Source organism: Osmia bicornis, chromosome 16 (assembly GCF_907164935.1).
Source record: "Osmia bicornis bicornis chromosome 16, iOsmBic2.1, whole genome shotgun sequence".
NCBI classification, from domain to species: domain Eukaryota; kingdom Metazoa; phylum Arthropoda; class Insecta; order Hymenoptera; family Megachilidae; genus Osmia; species Osmia bicornis.
Window position 1 is genome coordinate 4,178,206 of NC_060231.1, and position 19,287 is coordinate 4,197,492.

The following is a 19,287-nucleotide window of genomic DNA, read 5'->3' on the forward strand; positions in this document are numbered from 1 at the left end:
CTCAATAATATTTGTATAGCTTAACACTTAAAGGACCGCATCTCAGCATTGAAACACGAGAAATCTCGTGAGCGGTCGTTTCAGTGTTAATATACAAGTTATGGTTTGGGTTTAATTTTAATCTTAATTATAGTGTGTAAAATGTATGGCTTGAACACCTTTTATATACGAAAAAAAAAAAGAAAAAAAGTATAAAACCGTCAGGCAAACCTTGAAAAAATAAAAATAATGTATTGCGCATATGGTGGAGAATGAGTTGGAAATGAGAATCAAAGATTAAAGAATTCGCGCGGTTGACCGCCATGCTGCCAACATAAAGATGGCCGCTAATTTTTGGTGGACATAAGGGAACTAATGTTCCCAGAATACGCCACCCCCGTGGATGATAAGAAGAGGCGCGAAATGCACCCTTAACCACCCCCTGAGGAAAATTATCAAGATGTAAAATGTAATATTTGTATATTGTAACATATGAATTTTGGTCTTGTTAAGAATTAGGTTATAACTTAGCATCATGGCAAATTTTGTGTTTAAAATTTCTCACCGAAGCGTATTGGCTTTATTATTACGTTTGCTTCAAAAGAGATCATTTAACGAAGTTTGCTAAGATGTAACTGATAAATATAAGTGTTCTCAATATTCCAGAAAAGGGTTACAGCAAATCATTTTCTGTTGGAAAGTTTGTCGGCTCTTCTTTATTAATCCAGAATTTTCCATTGCTAATAAAGTTCTTCAACATCATTTCTGGAATGTCATACACGTCTTTTTGCATAAATTGTACTTTTACTTTGTCCATTTAACGTTTTATCGCGGTTTTACATCCTGGGTTTTATTATTCTTCAGATTGTAATCTTAGGATACTAACAGATACTAACTGTTCATTATACCCAAAGAGCGTTTTGTGTATATTGCAAGTTAAACTATACTGCATTAAAAAGTTTCTGTTCTTGTTAACGATAATTGTGTCTATAAGAAATGTAAGTAATGAGGAAAACTATCGTAATATGTGGATCTTACTACAAGGATAAATTGCTATTTACTTATAAGTGAAATTTGCTGCATTTCATTTTCCCGTTTACTTTTTCATTCTTAATTTGTTACTTTTTCGATTCATTAAATATTACTGTACTTTAAACTATTCAAATTTCTTGTGTTTCTCTTAACCTATATTGAACAAAATTCCATTTATGATAAAATAAGCAGGTACAATGATATGAAACAAATTTGTTCGCGTGCATTGCGCTTAGAGCGTGGTAGGAACTTTTGCGCAATGTCATTCTTCATGTAAATTAATATTTTTTAAATTTAATTAATGGTAATTAGAAGAAATGGTAATTGAATTAAATTTCGTGTGTCAAAACGTTTTATATTTATGTTTCTATTCAAACTAGAATCAAAATTAGAAATAATGTTTTACTAATGATATGTAACTTTTCTAGATAAACACTGTCACTTACTAAAGTGTATTTTTCTTATCATTAATGCTGTATTAAAAAGCTTTAATTATAGGAAAATTATAAGAAACGTTATTTCTAGGACATACCACATGTCTTTCATAAATAGCATGTCCCATCCACATCTCTGATGCTTTCAGTTTGAGAGAAACAGAAAAATATGGTTAGTTATTGATACCTGTTTCCATCTAAAAATTATCATAAGCATTTATTACCTTGCTGTATAATCCCCTAAAAGTATGTATTATCAAGCATGAGAAGTGTTAAACTACATTTCAATCATCCCTTACAGTTTAGTTATACTTTTATAATATAACAAAATAAAATAATAAACCACACGGCATGCAATGCAAATAATTTTTTTTTATTTCATGTAAACCTAGATGTGGATATAGATTTAGTAAATCATAATCTTAGATTCATTCTCCTTCACTGCATTTGATGATTCTATATGTTGCGCATGCTTTTAGAACATCAGTGTTAATTTGAAAAAATGTTTTACTAAAATTTAATATTTACAATCCAATGAATCTAATATTATAGAGAGTTTGGAAGGTTGCACCTGAGTGCTGTTGTTGTTATAATAACACACTAATAAAATAACCAATTATTACTTTGTTTATAATAATGTATTTAACAAAATAATATCTATGTACCTTTCAGACGCAACCTTCTGAGCTACCTCCAATAAAGTACTATTGTTTAACATAATATACCCATTATACTAAAGAAAGTAGAAATAACTGTATGTAATATAAAAATGAATGTAGATTTTAAATAAAAATATGGTAATTATTACACATTACTTATATAATATTATGCAAACAGGCAAACTGGAATAAAAAACGACGTTTGGCCTATGAGCCTGTTATAGCAGCGGAATATACTTCATTCACAGACAAAGATATGTTTTGTTGGGGTAGTACTATACACGGGGAATTGGGTTTGGGTGGTATAGAAGATGAAAATATTTTAGTTCCCCGTGAGGTTGATTTTAAAAAAGCCACAGAAATTGAACAAAGTAAGTATTCAATTATAAGATGAAGCATTCATATGTAAAACAATAGCATTGTATAATAATCGTTTTGTAGTTGCATGTGGTGAAAACTACACTGTAGTTATTACTCAAGACGGTGAAGTATATTCATGTGGGAACAATGATTATGGACAACTTGGGCATGAAAAAGGAAGAAAAAGATTACGTATGTATATCTTGCAAAATAATTCTTATACTGTATTCATCTAATTTAACGAACTGTATTTTATATTTAGAATTGATACCTGGATTAGATGCATTTGTATTTAAAAAAATAGCCTGTGGAGCACGTCACACATTAGCAGTAAATGAATGGGGCCAACTGTTTAGTTGGGGATCTAACGCGGAAGGTCAACTTGGTAATATTATTGATACCAATATTTCTAAATACTTTTATAACCATTAGCTTTTAACATTGTATTTTAATATGATTGTAGGTTTAAATTCCAAGAATTTAATTGAACCTGTTCCACGTATGGTGAAAACATTAGGAACAAGTATAGTTGTACAAGTAGCCTGTGGTATGAGCCATGTACTTGCATTAACAAACGATGGAAAATTATACAGTTGGGGTTCAAATAGCGAGGGACAGCTCGGATTAGGTACCGACGTTAGAAACGAAATAAAGCCTAAACTTATCAGCTGTTTAGCTGGTGTTCCTATTTCTTTGATTGCCTGTGGGGGGTACCACAGCTTGGCTATATCAAAATCAGGTAATGTTACAAGTAATGTAATAAATGAAGAACTGTTTCCATTGTATTAATTCTTCTACAGGGGCTGTATTTGGCTGGGGAAAGAATACATTCGGCCAGTTAGGATTAAATGACACACGAAGTAGAAATTTACCATGTCAATTACAAACTCTACAAAATGCAAGGGTATGTTACGCTGCTTGTGGCGAAGAGTTTTCTGTCTTCTTGACAGTGGTAAGTATTATCAATTCTTTTAGTGAAAGCTTCACTTATAATATTACATAAGAATTACATTAGGACGGTGGAGTATTCACCTGTGGTGCTGGTATGTACGGCCAGTTGGGACATGGAAGCAATACCAATGAAATCTTACCACGTCAAGTTATGGAACTTATGGGCAGCACAGTTACACAGGTGCATTATAATTAGAAAATTAAATTTACTATATTATACAGGATGTTAAATAAATATTTTATTTGAAGATTTCATGCGGTAAAAGACATACCTTGGGACTGGTACCATCACGAGGTAGAGTTTATGCATGGGGTTTAGGTGGTGCAGGACAACTAGGTAATAGCGTTACACGAAGTGTACCAGTTCCTCAAGTGGTACATGGTCCATGGGTTTCGCCAAATGGTTCCTCAATGATGGATCTTGACGGCCTCAATTCCTACAAAATAAACTATGTTGTCAAGCATATTTTCACTGGCGGAGATCATTGTTTCGCCACAGTGGTTCCACGAGATGTAGGTATACTTCAACTATGTAATATCTACGTTTCATTCGCATTTCTCAGTTACACGTTTTATTCACAGACAAACATAGAACCGGACGATTGTAGAATATTACAGCCATCTTCTCAGATCCTTGTAATAACCGAAGAAGAACTGATGGCGTGTCAACGAGTTCCTCCAAATTCACCTGTTGATCATGAACTTATGACGTGAGTAGCAAAGTTAGTACCTAAGTTAGTACACGTTCCAGATGTGTCTAATGTAGCTGATTTTTATATTCCTTCCTTTGTTAATAATAAGGTTCATCAAATTTTCTGCATTAATATTCTAACAGGTATTTAGAGACGGTATTTAAAAGCGAGTCCTGTGTGACTGGATCATTTTTACTTAATAAAGATGCCCATTACGGATGCACAAAGAAGCATCATGGAGTGGATCTCGATGACGCAAGTCGGCTATTCGGGATTATTAGAGAATTGGTTAACGAAACCATTCAGGAATTGGTATATAAAAAGAGATAAAGAAAATTTCAAATGTTTCCAAGTTCTATGTTACAGGCAATTGATTATTCGTTTTCAGATATTTACCTGCATAACAGAGAGCTTAATCCCTTCTTTTACCTCATCTAATTATTTCACGTTGAAGGCTGTCTGTCCAGAAGCTTTAAGAATTTACTTGATATTACCGTTGTATCATGGTTTTGCGAATCCTCTTAATTGCACCGTTTTGCATACACCGTTTTGCAAAGCTGTCCTATCGTTGAAACCAGAGATCCTTGAAATTATAACAAGTTGGTGGTTAGGAGCTTCTACGCATTATTTTGAAAGATTAGTTAGAATTCATAAATTTATTGTTTTACATTACGTGAAGTCTAAAATAAACAAGGTAACAATCATTGGCAAGAGGAAACTTAAGCAACGTATTTATATATTATGTTACAAATGTTTTGATACTTTTTGTAGGAAGTAATATGGGATGATACGTTACAAGTTGTTTTAGACTTATTACACTTATTAAATAAATTAAATAACGAAGGCGATGCCGGGAACAAAGTACCTTATTCCACGTTTCACGTGCCAGAATTAATAGAATATATAGACATTAGAGGTGATTACATCAAGTGGACTTTAGGACCTTCTTCTGTATGTCAATGATACATCTATGAATAATATAAAATATCTGAGCTGCAAATTTGTCAAATCGGTTAACTCTAATATATGAATAGTTCAGAAGTGGAGTTAAACACTTTGGCCTGTGAACAGCTCGTATATCAGTTTAAATTCATGTTAATTTTAACAATTCATTTCAGTATCGCAGAGTCTTCTGCCATTACCCCTTTCTTCTCGATGCCCAAGCCAAAACCATTTTACTTGAAACGGACCAAGCTATTCAGGTAAGAAATAAGCTATTCTGTGTGCAATATATTTTTGGATTATTATAGACATTTATCTGTATCAGATGCAATCAGCGATGAACGAGGCTGCAACCCGGGCTGTAATGAATCAAATGTTCTTTGACCCATTCTCCGTCGATTCACGGCAACATAATCAATTTGTGATGTTAAATGTTTCAAGAGAAAATATAGTTGCTGATACATTGATGGAATTGTCTCATTACGACTCCAGTGACCTGAAGAAACCTCTTCGAGTAAGTATAATCACGTCCATTGGTGTAATTAGACAGCAGGGTGAACCTGAAAAATATAATTGTCAATTATTTTAAGGTAAAATTTCACGGCGAGGAAGCAGAAGATGCAGGTGGAGTTAAAAAAGAATTTTTCATGCTTCTGTTGAAAGAAATCCTTGATCCCAAGTATGGAATGTTTAAACAATATGAGGAGTCTAGAATTATTTGGTTCAGCGAAGACTCTTTGGAAGATGAAAACATGTACTTCTTAATTGGAATTCTCTGCGGACTTGTCATTTACAATTTTATCATCATTGACTTACCATTTCCATTAGCCCTGTATAAAAAATTGTTACACGAACCAGTTGGACTGAATGACATCAAAGAAATGTCGCCGTTACTTGCTAAGTAAGTTATATTAACCCATTAACTGCCAAATTTTTATTTTTGATATTTTTATTTAACATTTTATTTAATATAATCCTATTGCAAGTGATATTCAAATCCCCATTTGGGAATCGTGGTAGCAAATGGGTTAAATAAGAGCATAAAATACAATTTATAATTACCAATTAATTCTACTAATATCGTTTTAGGAGTATGCAAAATATACTTGACTATGAAGATGAAGATTTTGAGGAAATATTTTGCTTACACTTTGAGGTGGTTAGAGAGGTATTCGGTGAAAAGAGAATATTTGAACTTATACCAGGCGGTAGCAAAGTTCCTGTTACATTAAATAATAAGTATGTGCATACATTTCATCATATGTTTATTATCGCATACGTTCTAACAGCTTTCCTTTTTTTAGAAAACAGTTTGTTGATTTATACGTAGATTATATATTAAATAAATCCGTGGAACCACATTTTGACAAATTTCATAAAGGTTTCCACAAAGTCTGTGGTGGAAGGGTGTTGGAGTTATTTCACAGTCATGAACTTATGGCTGTGGTGGTAGGGAACGAGGATTACGATTGGGAGGAATTGGAAAAGAATGCTACTTATAAAGAAGGATACACAAAGAGTGATCCAACTATTATAATGTTCTGGCAGGTGTTTCGTGAACTTACATTGGAAGAAAAGAAAAAGTTTTTACTATTTTTGACGGGAAGCGATAGAATACCTATCCAGGGTATGCAAGCAATCAAGGTAAGTTGTATAAATTTTCTATTCTTCTATCATTCGTTGTATCTTACATTTTTTACATTTCAGATTACAATACAACCAATGCACGACGAGCGTCTATTACCCGTTGCTCATACATGTTTTAATTTACTTGATCTGCCACGCTATCAAACCCGAGAAAGATTGCGATACAAGTTACTGCAAGCTATTCAACAAACCCATGGTTTTTCATTAGTATAATTTTATCATTTTAGCTTTGCAACGCGTGCATGATCGATTCTTTATTGATTGAAAATTTAGCAAGATTTAAATAAAATCCGGGCATTTTATAGAAACTTTATTATATCCGATGTTAAACGAATTTATATTATCGTTATTCTATTTTTCTAATATTGTATTTGATTGATTCTGTGCGATCGAGTGTTAACACGGTTGTAAATATGAGGTTTATACCACTGCTATACTGTGTGCTGATGTGAAAAAATGAACACTGAATTGTATTATGCACGTTAATCTGATAAAGCTTTCCTTACAAAAGTGCTATTTTGAACGCAGTTTTTAAAATTTCAATTTTATAGATCTGTTAATGATTTATTTAAAATAAAATAGTGTTTACAATTATTACAGTACACTTGAATTCCGGAAACAAGACGAACTCAGGGAACATTGTTAGCAAATAAATTATAATCAAATGTAATATTCCTCGGTAGGTTAACAAATGTGATTAAATTGTTTTAATGTATAGTGTTTTAACAAGAAAATGATTACTTCATAAACGCGAGTGTAGAAAAAAAAAATGAACGATAATAGTTGCTAATTTGCATTTATTTAAATAACTTATTATATTTCTGATTCCCAACAGCAAGTTTATGAATAAATAAAAAATATAATTTATTGTATATCGTTGAAAATATAATTTATTCTAGCAGTCGTACAAAATATATATTACACATTATTCATAAATAAACACGTATTTTGTACGATTATTCATAAAAGCGACATCGTGACATTATACTCTAATTTTATACCAAAATAAATTTTATTTAAACAAACAAAATTCACGCTTCACTATTTCAATTTATAAATATATTTTTATTTATACACATCAATATATTACATTATTAAAAAGTTCCCGTTAGTTGTTTAATAGACATATGGTCATTAAAACTTTTCATTTTTTTATAAAATCTTTTCAAACTTCTTTCGCTTTTTATTCGACATTCGTTCATCGATTTTCGTTATTCGTTGGGTTCTTTTATATCAACCCATTTATCACCTTATTTTGTCAGAACTCATATTTCAATTAATTTTGATTTATATTAGGGTAACAGCCAGGGCCGTCTCTAATGGGTTCAGCGAATGGGTTCTGGGCACTTGTTCAAGCCCCACGTGAAAGACTTTCGCATTTCTATTTCACAATTTTATCAGAATAGACCTCTGCTTGTATCCAATTGTACCGAATTTTACCCTGGGCCCCGCGAACTCTACAGACGGCCCTGAAAAGCAATTATTTGATCAATCTCAATATATACAAATCTCTACATGCCAATTCTGAACAAAGAACTGAAAGAGCAGAACACGTGACCCGTGTACAGTTCTAAGTCCCATTGAAAACCAAAATTTGTCCTAACTATTGTTTAAATAAATTTTGAAATCCAACGACAGCAGACCTGAGCAAATTTTCACAAAGTACGCAGCTCTGGTATTTGGGTTAATTTGATTAGCGCGTTATGGTTGTGCAGGTAATAATGAAACATCGAGCTCAGGAGACGGTTAGGAGCAAAGTAAACGGTCGTCAAGATAGAATTTAGCTAATGTTGATAGGCAGGAGTGAAGTATTGAGTTCCTGGAGGAGCTCGGTAACCCGGGTACGTGTTGGTCAAAGCGTGTTGAGCGAAGAAACCGGTGTAGTCCTTGCGCACCCGACGTGGCCTGACCGCTGGACCTTTCGCCAATTCCATCCTGGCTCTGTTCTCGGCCTCTGTTTGGGCTTTCACCGATGGCGGCGGCCATTTTAGGTCTCCCCTCATGTTGCCGCTTACTGGAGCCTTTGTCGCGGCCGGTTGGGCTTGGTAAACTGGTGCTGGCGCCTGAACGAACGTTTCAATTCTTACTAAATTGCAATTAACATTGCTACGAACACGTTAAGGAATACTCTGATGATAGAGAAACCTGTGAAATTGGAGGCTCCGGGCGAAGTGTGATGGTGGAGGGTGGCGCTTCGAACGCTGTAGGTGCTTGGATCGGTGTCTGTCGCGGCGAGTAACTATTCTGAGGCTGTTGCTGCAATCAATAACGGTATTTAATCAATTCAACGAATTTTATGATCCTAATGGTACAGAGATCCTTCAACTATAATTGCATTCCATAGGGGGACACATCCTTGGATATGTACAGCTGTTGACTACACGCTTGTTTCTCAGAAGATAAGGAGACATTTTATCACACACAGAACACTGGAGGGTACACCTTTCCTGTCAAGTGATCCAGCTGTCGAGGTTCTACATTGCGCATAGGTGTCAACTCCTCTTAAGTATCTGAACTAAGAGAGCGTCCTGGAGGAGAGCTTCCCAACTTTATCTAAGATCCTCTAACACCAAGTGATCAGCTAAAGATGCTCATCAGGTGATACTGAGACTGCAAGTCGACACCTATGCATTGCCCACTTACCTGAGGACGTTGATTCTGCTGCTGTGGCGGCTGTCGTTGCTGCTGCTGCTGGTTGGGCCAATAGGCAGGCTGAGATACCGGGGACGTTGCCGGCGGTGTGACCGGTGCCCAGCCCTTCGGCACTGGTTGGTGTTGGAAGTGCGACGGTTGCCGAAGAGTTCCACCAGGGCTAACAGGCGACGGTGACGACGGGGCACCGCTCTGGGCCGAGGTACGTGAGATCGACGGTGGCTGAGGCGAGGAACCTGACGAAGGACTGCTCTGGTACGAGGCGCGCTCACCGATTCCACGGGTCTTTCGGAAAACAGAGGCATTTTTCAAAGGCACTGTCGCCGCGACAACTGGCGAATTCTGTTTCCCCGACTTCGGTGGAGAGAATTGTCTCGGTACATCCGCCTCGACAGCCACAGTGGTGTAGTCAACCGCAATGAGGTGTCGTGGGTATAACGTGATTTGGGAATTTGTAGCCACAGCCAGAATACAGTGAGGTCGTTATTTAAACTTTCAAGATCATTCAAGAGTTTTCCCCCAGTCTAGGGCCCCTATTACTATGTCCTGTTTTAGGGTCCCTATGACTTTTGTGGGATTTCATGATCTCACTATATTTTGGAGGCGACTATGCTACACGTTGACAGCGTGCTACAGCTACTTGCAACGTATACACGTGATAGTAAGGTCCAAGAGTTTATTGACAGCCTTTCAGGTCGTGTTAGGAATAAGGGAGGATCTTGAACCAAAGCAAAATAATGAATATTCCTACTTGGCTGTTTACAGATAACTGTACCAAGTACTTAAAAGTACAGTTAACAGAAGGAACTGAATAAAATACACCCTGGTACAATATAGAATTCTTTTAAGTTCATCTTAGGCTCATGATAGAAAAACCATATTGGACCTTACTATGTAACAGCAGGCAAGTAACCAGGGGAAGATTTGTTAAAAAAAAGGATGAAAAAACGTGACAGGGGTGGTTGATGCAGATGCACGAGCAGACAACGAAGAGGCAGGTACAAAATAATACAAAAATCACAGGTAACTCGTTCAAAAATGCAGAAAACTAGGGTCTTCATGGTGTCGCTATCGTTTCAAAGGTGTGCTAAGTTTGACTTTTCAATTGTGTCACCGTTATACACACACAGGTAACCAGTTCTAATCATTTCAATAGAAATTTTGTGTGTGTACAAAAGGAAATTTCGGTGGAAGATTTACCTTCGCTTGGACAGGTCCTTGTTCTACAAAATCAAAGTCCTGGTCTTCCGGGGGTGGTGGCCAAGCTACGCGTTTAAGACCTGCAATAAATCATTCTTAATTAAATAAAAAAAAAAAAAAAATACAATAACTGGAGGATAGGGAACATGCTAGAAACATGAATGTTCGTAAAACCTTGATAATTAATAAATTGGAATTTTTCTATGACATTAAGTGGCCCTAACTCGCTGGATACATGGGCTACGTCACTGAACCAACAAATTGTTTTCTATTTCTGTGTGTTCATGGTTGATATCCAATATCCGAGGTTCCAAAACGAAAGAATCTAAGAATATACCAGCAAGGTCGTGCCGAAATCATGTGAATTCTTCAGCAATAATCGCGTAAATATAAACTTGGCCGCCAGCATCATGTTGTACAGCGGTGTGAATAATAATTCGTTTTATTGACGCAATAACTACACTTTTCCACGATTCTTTTCATCAGACACGAGGAACGTAACACGGTCCAACGATGCTGGCCAACTGCGTTCATTAATACATAGAAAAAGCATGAAATTTGTTATCCTTGGACATATTTGTATCAAGTTAATGGATAGTGATCTATACAGAATGTATCAAACTTGAGGTGATCAAGTGTTCAACTCTTGGAAGATGAATGCTGGGTCATTTTCACTCCTAACTGGGTCTGAGGACTTAATTTTGTTGAAAATTGAAAATATATTTTATGCTTTGATTGAAACTGATCTCTTAGAAATAAGAGTAGTTCACTTTTAAATGCCAATGGCACTCAACTCTCAAATTTTCTAGAATTTAAGTACCATTATTTTTCTAAATAATGTTCTGAAGATCATGGTAACTATAATTTTCATAACACAATAATTATTCAAAAGAAGCACCCTGCACAAATTCTTCTGATGGATTAGTACAACACAATATCACGTACATAAATACTACTCTGAAGGAAAGCAGGAAAATTGCACCATTTGTACGAAATATGCTTCCTCTTATTACTTATACATACACTTTCTATACGTTTGCCAAGGAACAAATCGGTGCCTTATTCTGCGCAAAATTGTATCGTTGTTTCCATAAAACAAGTCACTCGGTTAACGAAGAAGAAGCACGACTTTGCCAAAACGGACACTGGCCAACAACTGATGCTACCTCGAAGTCACCTGTACCTTTCGTTATCGACCTGGCCACCGATTTTAGAGCTCTCCTGGTAACTGGCCAATACGAGGAGGATCATCGAGCAAAGAATGACACAGCATTATCTATTAATTTTGTTCACGTCATGTTTTCTAGTTACAATTTTCCCACTGGGTTACCCTACACCTCTGTACAAATTGCAAGTAATTTTCTATTCTGTTAAAGACGATGACCTGGTCAACAAATACGTCCAATGGCTATAACAAATGAATGTTGGAATTAGTCGTTAATTCTGGAAATTGAAGGGTGTAAAGCAAAATTAATTACCCCATAAAGCTTCATGCACAAGTAACATTGTTAGTGTTCACCTCTGCTGGCTTGTGATGTTAGTCTCCTTTCCACTTGCAGTCATTTGCTTCTTGTTAGTTGCGTGACTCTGTGCTTCCACAGCTGAAATCTTTCCATCAAATTCTTTTATACTTTACAGAGATAACTGAAGGGTGTAAATATATGCAGAGAAAATACAAGTACAGTCGCTTACAACCTAGGCTTCTGTTAGTCAAGAGGAAGGCAAATAGTGGGAGGCTTCAATCTTTTTCATTCTTCTTAGACTTCTTTCTAGGTCCTCTCAGAGTTCTCTCAAAACTGAAGCCTACGTTGCGACTAAACTGTACAATTGCAAGGGGTTTGAAGCGGTGTCTGTTGTTAAAAGCGTATGTTAAATATTCCTGAAGCAAAAAGTCCAAATAATAGCAAGAAATGACACTTTTGAAGGCACAATCTGGTTCACTTACTGGGCTGACCAGCTCGCTGCCTCGCTTCTTCCTCCTCAAGCATTCGTAGAACCGCGCTGTTTTGTAAATTCGACGGCTTGGCCAGCTGATTGAAATCGATCCTGGAAAGAAAAGTCACCGATTTTAGTTGAAGCACCGTGTTCGTTTGGTAGGTCGGGGTCAAGATTCACCCCTTCGACGATGAACGTATTAAGACAAACGTCTTCACGGATAAACCAGTTGAAAATAAAATAATGAAGAAGTTCAGGAGCAAGTATCACCTTGTTTGAGCGAGCATGTTGATAGAGAGGAGACAGGGAGTACAACGCGAGAGAGAACCGGTGGCGAACCATGCACCCTGAGGCCACCATGCACGAAACTAAGTCAAGTACGACAGTGTTCGCGGCTTTGCGCAACGGTTTGCCTGAGACCGAAGTTTATTTCTAACCCGTGTGATTCGGCCCTCTGAAAATAACAGTCGACTCGCCAATGACGATGGGATGGCTGATTCATCGACCCGCGACCGGACAAAACAATGGGATACAGATCTGTAGGAGGACACGTGGAGCTACAGCTGTAGCGTCCACTATGATTGACGCAAGGTGGTTAATGTCTCTCCTATGACTTTAACGCTCTGACTACCTCATTAGCAATTTACTCTGGGACATCCTAGCATCTTGGAATAAATGTGAATTACATTGGAGAGCTTAGGAGCTTAAGAAGTGTCCAGGGTCCTGGGAGAGCCTAGGTCTTAGGAGTAGCCTAAGGAGAACTTAAGGAGTACTCTGGGTCTAGAGACAGCCTAAGTCCTAGGAGAAGCTTAAGGAGAACTTAAGGAGTGCCCAGAGTCCAGGGAGAGCCTAGGTCCTAGGAGAAGCTTAAGGAGAACTTAAGAAGTGCCCAGGGTTTAGAGAGAGCCTAGGTCCTAGGAGCAGCCTAAGGAAAACTTAAGGAATGCCCAGGGTCCAGGGAGCAGCCTAAGGAGAACTTAAGGAGTGCCCAGGGTTCAAAGAGAGCCTAGGTCCTAGGAGCAGCCTAAGGAGAACTTAAGGAGTAGTCTGGGTCTAGAGACAGCCTAAGTCCTAGGAGAAGCTTAAGGAGAACTTAAGGAGTGTCCAGAGTCCAGGGAGAGCCTAGGTCCTAGGAGAAGCTTAAGGACAATTTAAGAAGTGCCCAGGATTCAGGGAGAGCCTAGGTCTTAGGAGCAGCCTAAGGATAACTTAAGGAGTACTCTGGGTCCAGGGACAGCATAGGTCCTAGGAGCAGTCTAAGGAGAACTTAAGGAGTGCCCAGGATCCAGGGAGAGCCTAGGTTCTAGGAGCAGCCTAAGGAGAACTTAAGGAGTGGCCTGGGTCTAGAGAGAGCCTAAGTCCTAGGAGAAGCTTAAGGAGAACTTAAGGAGTGCCCAGGGTCCAGGGAGAGCCTAGGTCCTGGGAGCAGCCTAAGGACAATTTAAGAAGTGCCCAGGATTCAGGGAGAGCCTAGGTCTTAGGAGCAGCCTAAGGATAACTTAAGGAGTACTCTGGGTCCAGGGACAGCATAGGTCCTAGGAGCAGTCTAAGGAGAACTTAAGGAGTGCCCAGGATCCAGGGAGAGCCTAGGTTCTAGGAGCCGCCTGAGGAAAACTTAAGGAGTGCCTAGGGTTCAGGGAGAGTCTTGATCCCAGGAGCAGCCTAAGGAGAACTTAAGAAGTGCCTCTGGACTAACAGTATTAATGAAGCATTCACTTACCCAACTGCCCCATTAGCTAATACTTGGGTCTGTCTATCCAGCGTTTCCTGTATCGCTTGCGGTGAATACAAGTTGATAGGAGAGTTGAATTGTTTGTTCACAAACATTGCCCTCTGCGTGGACATACTCGCTTTTCTCTACGAACGATTTTCAATCACTGAAACATAATAGAGAATAATAAATGTAATTTGGCAATTAATTTGAACATCTACCGCGAAGATGTTTCTAAGGAATAAAAAATCAGTATCCTTCGAGGAATTGGGTCAGATTAATTAAAACAAATAAGAAGTTAGTATAATTACCGATTTGGCAAGTGAACACGGGTATGAATCTACGGTAAATTATTCGGCTAATCGAACATTAATTAAACGTCCACGACTAACAACATCGAAAATTCAACAAATCTGCCTTGTGTTAGCAGTTCCGTTGTTTTCGAGACTCTGGCCAAAGATTAATTACGAGCTTAGAAAACGGGATTGGCACGCGAATATGTTGGTCGTAAGAACAGGATCGAACAGAAGGCGATTTTGTAACAGAAATCAACTATAAAGCCAACAACGATGATTCATCGTTAGTTTGAAATTTTCATCCGATGGATCGTGGGCATATAGAAACAATTTCGTAAAGGCAAATGGGTCACGAATTACCGCGATCCATCGCGAATCTGTTTGGATATTCGATATTCCATGCCGGTGGCGATCGCTTTAACGGAAACAGTCTCCCTTGTTCTGGACTATGTGCCAACATGCAAGAGATTGGCTATTGAGAAACGAATACTGTCAAAACTGCGGGCTTTTAACTCCGCCACGTTATTGCTGGCTCCGTCTCAGCACTTCTCATCGTCAGACATACTTTGAGTTCACTGACATACACCCGCTGAATCATTGCAACTTTTCATCTTAAATAACCTGCTTACATATTCATATTAGGAATCTTGAGTATTCGGGAAAGTAAGCATTGCTTTTTATAGAATCCTTGGAGTACACTTGGTAATATAACCTTTTCTTGGTTCAGAGGAGCTGGAAGCCTTCTACCTTTGATTTTGATTCTGGAGAAACTTAGGGAGGTTCTAGGGAAAACCTGAGGAGAGTTCAAGGATAGTCTAAGGAGGATCCAAGGAGGACCCAAGAAGGAGCCAAGGAGAACTCAAGGAGTATTTAGGGAGACCCTAGACTGTATCCAAAGAGATCCCAAGGAGTATTTAGGGAGACCCTAGACTGTATCCAAAGAGATCCCAAGGAGTATTTGGGGATAGCCTAAACTGTATCCAAAGAGATCCCAAGGAGTATTTAGGGAGAGCTTAGACAGGATCCAAGGAGAACCCAGAGAGTATTTAGGGAGAGCCTAGACAGTATCCAAGAAGAACCCAAGGAGAATCCAAGGCAAACTTAGGGATATCCTGAGGAGGACCAAGAAGAACCCAAGGAGAGCCTAAGGAGGACCCAAAGGAGTATCTAAAGAGAGCCCAATGCCAACTTAGGGAAAGCCTAACCTAGAACCTCCCATCCTCACACCTAAAGAAACAAACCCAAATAAGGCATATGACATACTTAATGCAATAAAACAAAATAGTATACCAAATACGTGACATTGATCAGAGCATACTTTTCTCTAAGACACTTTTTTCCTAATGTCAATAGCGAAGCAGTTTATTTAAGGCACAAAGTTATAGTGACTCACCCTGTATACGAGCTTTAGAAATAGAAACGTCTTGTTTACCGTGTACACAACCACTTGCGAGAGGCGTTGTAATGTCAGTCACGGAGTGTACGAAAAGAAAGTCTACAAAAAATAGATGAACAGAATGTTTTCTTTTCTAAAATATATTACACTTGGTTTATAAATAGAAATTTAATAAAACGGTTAATCGATCGGTATCAAGTTACCAACCAGGCATCACCAAGAATTACAATTTACTATTTTCCAATTTTTTGTTTCAAACAATACCACCAACGTTTAATGGTAGCAAAGGTGCTTTTAAATGAGTCAGTTACGTATACACATCCATTTGTGATAAGATTCTTTTGTATTCTTATCGCAGATGAATGGCGTAACGCGCGATAACTAAACCGTACAGTGAGTCACATAAGTATCTGCAATTAATAACTACAAGTACATGATACTTTTCTGCATAAAAATAAAGGCAATGCAACGTATTGCTTCTCTTGAAATGAAAATAAAAATAATTGCATCTTGTGTGTTGCATCAATTGGTAGGGTGTAAGTCGGTTACGCTGGCAGGAAACTCGGGCGAAACGGCGAAGAATTGAAAAAGGAAGGTAATACATCCTCGCATAAGCGAGATGGGGCAAAGTGCGCGTTTATCTTATGAAAGTTTCGGATTCTCTCTGACGCGTCCCTGGTGAGCAGCCACCGGTAGTCTACCGCAGTTATTTTTGCTGCGAAATTCCTCCGAATATATCTACATCGTCCGCAAAATCTCTACATCTCTCCCTCTTCCACCTCATGACCCGAGGCATCCGATGGTATATACTTCTGGGTCGTATTGGATTACAAGTGAATTCGCGGATTCGACAGACCGTCGAAGAAAAAACGAACGATCAGCCTTCTAATAAGCATAAGGAGCTACATCTAACCCTAAAAATCAGAGCTATCTGTGATAATTTTTTGAGGAAAAACCATCAAGTAAATAGGAAATCTGTTATACATCGCTTATTGTACATATCTTAAGGAATATCAAAATATTTTTTTTATATTTCTTATGTAATAAAATGACGGCGCTGGAGCTGCCTCACAGTGGATGTTTCTGATAGGATGTGCAGGATAACTCCATCAGTAAGGCAGCCTCAGTACCGCCATTTTGTTACAGAAAAAAAATATAAAAATATTTTGATTTTACTTAAGATATATTTAACAACAGACTTATAACAGATTTTCCATTTTCCTGATAATTTTTTCAAAAATAATTATCAAAGATCTACGGCCAGTACCCTTTACATAACTCATATCTATTCCAAGATTTCGTTCGCTGGTATTCGGATGATGCTTATGTTGCAAGTTTGTCGGAAATACAGCTCTGCTGTGCCAATCCGAAAAAATCCGTATATAAAATAACCTATATGCACAGAATTAAGTAAAGTAGACTTCTGACTTCTCTAAGGAAAATGGCACTAGGGGGATAGCAGGGATTCTCAAAATATTAATTTTGAGGATATTAATATTAAGAGTAATTTAATATATAAGTAAAAGATATGAATAATAATATAAATATCAAATCAAATTTTCCCGCGTAAACGTTTCTCGCAAGTGATAGGACCACGAATTCTTATACTATATTAACCCAATACGATTATATTAAATAAAATGTTAAATATAAAATATCAAAAATAAAAATTTGGCAGTTAATAGGTTAAGGGCCACTTTGGCTGCATTGGCATTTTCCTTCCGGAAGTCAACCTGTTTCAAAAACCACCTGGACGTTTCCTCTTGTTTGCTATTGATCGTAACAGGTGCCAATAAAAACTTGTTGGCCACGATTTGCATATTATATGAATAACGTTTTCAAGTATCAAGCTGTATCAAGTACTTTCGTCACTTCGTGCTCGAAATAGGAGCACGTTAAACAACATTGAAATCCGATACCGATCTTCCGTCCAGGGGTGAAAGAATGCGACTGATAATTCGGGAAATCCTGTTTTCATGGAGCTACAATAGGTGTCGCGTTCATTTCGCATCGATACAGAAAAAAAGTATCATCGATTCTGGTTACGCTGAAACGTTAACGTCGATAATCGTTACCAACAATCGCTTTCTCCCGAATTCGCGATTGTAGATACGTTTCGTAATCGCTCGTTACCGACGCGGCTTTTTTTTCGCCGGAAGTGACACTCCGCGGGAAGCCGCGCATTCTCGAGGAAATACATGCGGAACGAATTTTCTTCGAATCGCCGAAGCATTTGGAAAAACAAACGAACCACACTTTTCGAATTCTCCCGCGCTTAAAGCAAATATTTGAATATTCATTGTGTCGTGCGATAACAAACGGTTCGATCGGATACCGGAAACGAAAATCGCACGAAAAGAGGTTAAAATGTTCGTTTTTTTTTATAATCTTTAAAATTGAATTATAAACTAAAAATATATGTAGGGTTTGTAGAGAACCAAAATAAATTGATTAGATAAATAATTGTATGCTAATTAGTAGTATGACGTCACATGGTAAGGTAAAAATGTTCTATCAACGTGAATCACTTAAAAATACTAAAGAAAGGTTATAAATTTATTTTCGCGTTGATGCTAATTTTTTAGCGACAGGAACAATCAAGATTTAAAAAATGGCGCGAATTTCAAATGATTTACGAAGGAGCAAATGACAATTTAATAACAGAGAAAGAATAAATTCAAAATACCAACTAGATCATCTGAATCGTCTGAAAATACATATTACAGTTTCGTCAAGCTATAAAGTATGAAACGTTAATAAATCTAACATTTTATGGCGGGCAATTGACCTTTGGGCGAAAACGTATCTGTGAAGAAGGTATGAGTGTGAGGGTAATTGGTCGAGAGGAGGCTCGTGAAACGTTATCCGTATAAAATTGCACTGTTAAACGGTGCTCTGTCTTTGACGCCCGATAGAATTGGCCGATTACGAGGGCACAAAAGTGATTCATCATTGTCGTAAACGGAAATATAAAGATACTGAAAACGACCGGTTACCGTTTCACACTGGTATCAGAGTGACGCTAATGTACCCTCGCGAAATATTACATCCGTAGGAAATTTATCTTCGTTCCACCCCTCGTGTCACTTGAGGGGCGATATTCGTTGGGATCACGATCACGGGCACCTACCTTCGCGTTCGAACGCAACGCACGCGGGTTTCTCGGGTGGCGAAACACACTGGACTCGTAAAAGCTAAAGCACCGGGAGAAGTAGCGAGAACCCACCCCCACCTCCGAATCGGAAGAGCCGTCGAATCGTTTCTCCTTCCTTCTCCCGCTTATTGTTGGTTATTTTCGTGGCCCGTTCCCCGCCAATCTCAACATCCGACAGCTCTCACCTAGCAAGCGTGGGAATCCGTTTTCCGTTTCCTGAAATTCTCCCCATGGAAGAGAACAATCA

At 37.9% G+C, this 19,287-nt stretch overlaps 2 protein-coding genes across 5 annotated transcripts; one reads left to right on the plus strand and one right to left on the minus strand.

The window, feature by feature from the left end:
• Positions 1-685: 685 nt before the first annotated feature.
• On the plus strand, positions 686-7,568 carry LOC114879060 (probable E3 ubiquitin-protein ligase HERC4). Its single transcript, XM_029193565.2, has 19 exons — positions 686-977; positions 1,440-1,617; positions 2,283-2,475; positions 2,546-2,656; positions 2,727-2,849; positions 2,928-3,203; positions 3,265-3,416; positions 3,480-3,596; positions 3,665-3,928; positions 3,998-4,125; positions 4,251-4,419; positions 4,496-4,801; positions 4,879-5,058; positions 5,226-5,309; positions 5,375-5,563; positions 5,640-5,950; positions 6,139-6,288; positions 6,354-6,693; positions 6,757-7,568. Exons 2-19 carry the CDS (start codon positions 1,615-1,617, stop codon positions 6,907-6,909), a joined length of 3,249 nt encoding a protein of 1,082 aa, XP_029049398.1. The 5' UTR covers positions 686-977; positions 1,440-1,614; the 3' UTR covers positions 6,910-7,568.
• A 172-nt stretch (positions 7,569-7,740) lies between these two features.
• LOC114879066 (proline-rich protein 36-like) lies at positions 7,741-19,125 on the minus strand. 4 transcript variants are annotated; one of them, XM_029193581.2, is made up of 7 exons: positions 19,017-19,125; positions 14,204-14,360; positions 12,494-12,594; positions 10,549-10,628; positions 9,340-9,633; positions 8,842-8,952; positions 7,741-8,759 (listed from the first exon to the last, which is right to left on the minus strand). In XM_029193581.2, exons 2-7 carry the CDS (start codon positions 14,326-14,328, stop codon positions 8,481-8,483), a joined length of 990 nt encoding a protein of 329 aa, XP_029049414.1. In that variant the 5' UTR covers positions 14,329-14,360; positions 19,017-19,125; the 3' UTR covers positions 7,741-8,480. The 4 variants fall into 4 exon arrangements, with proteins under 4 accessions (XP_029049414.1, XP_029049415.1, XP_029049416.1 ...); XM_029193582.2 differs by lacking the exon at positions 19,017-19,125 and adding an exon at positions 18,883-18,990; XM_029193583.2 differs by lacking the exon at positions 19,017-19,125 and adding an exon at positions 14,506-14,622.
• Positions 19,126-19,287: the final 162 nt, after the last annotated feature.

Excerpts from the sequence above, each read along its gene's own strand:
- LOC114879066 (XM_029193581.2), bottom strand. The coding sequence starts at position 14,328 with ATGTCCACGCAGAGGGCAATGTTTGTGAACAAACAATTCAACTCTCCT. Across the intron at positions 8,953-9,339 it reads AGCAGAATCAACGTCCTCAG|CAACAGCCTCAGAATAGTTA; the intron begins GTAAGTGGGCAA and ends TATTGATTGCAG. Across the intron at positions 8,760-8,841 it reads CGGAGCCTCCAATTTCACAG|GCGCCAGCACCAGTTTACCA; the intron begins GTTTCTCTATCA and ends ACGTTCGTTCAG.
- LOC114879060 (XM_029193565.2), top strand. Across the intron at positions 3,417-3,479 it reads TTTCTGTCTTCTTGACAGTG|GACGGTGGAGTATTCACCTG; the intron begins GTAAGTATTATC and ends GAATTACATTAG. Across the intron at positions 4,420-4,495 it reads ACGAAACCATTCAGGAATTG|ATATTTACCTGCATAACAGA; the intron begins GTATATAAAAAG and ends ATTCGTTTTCAG.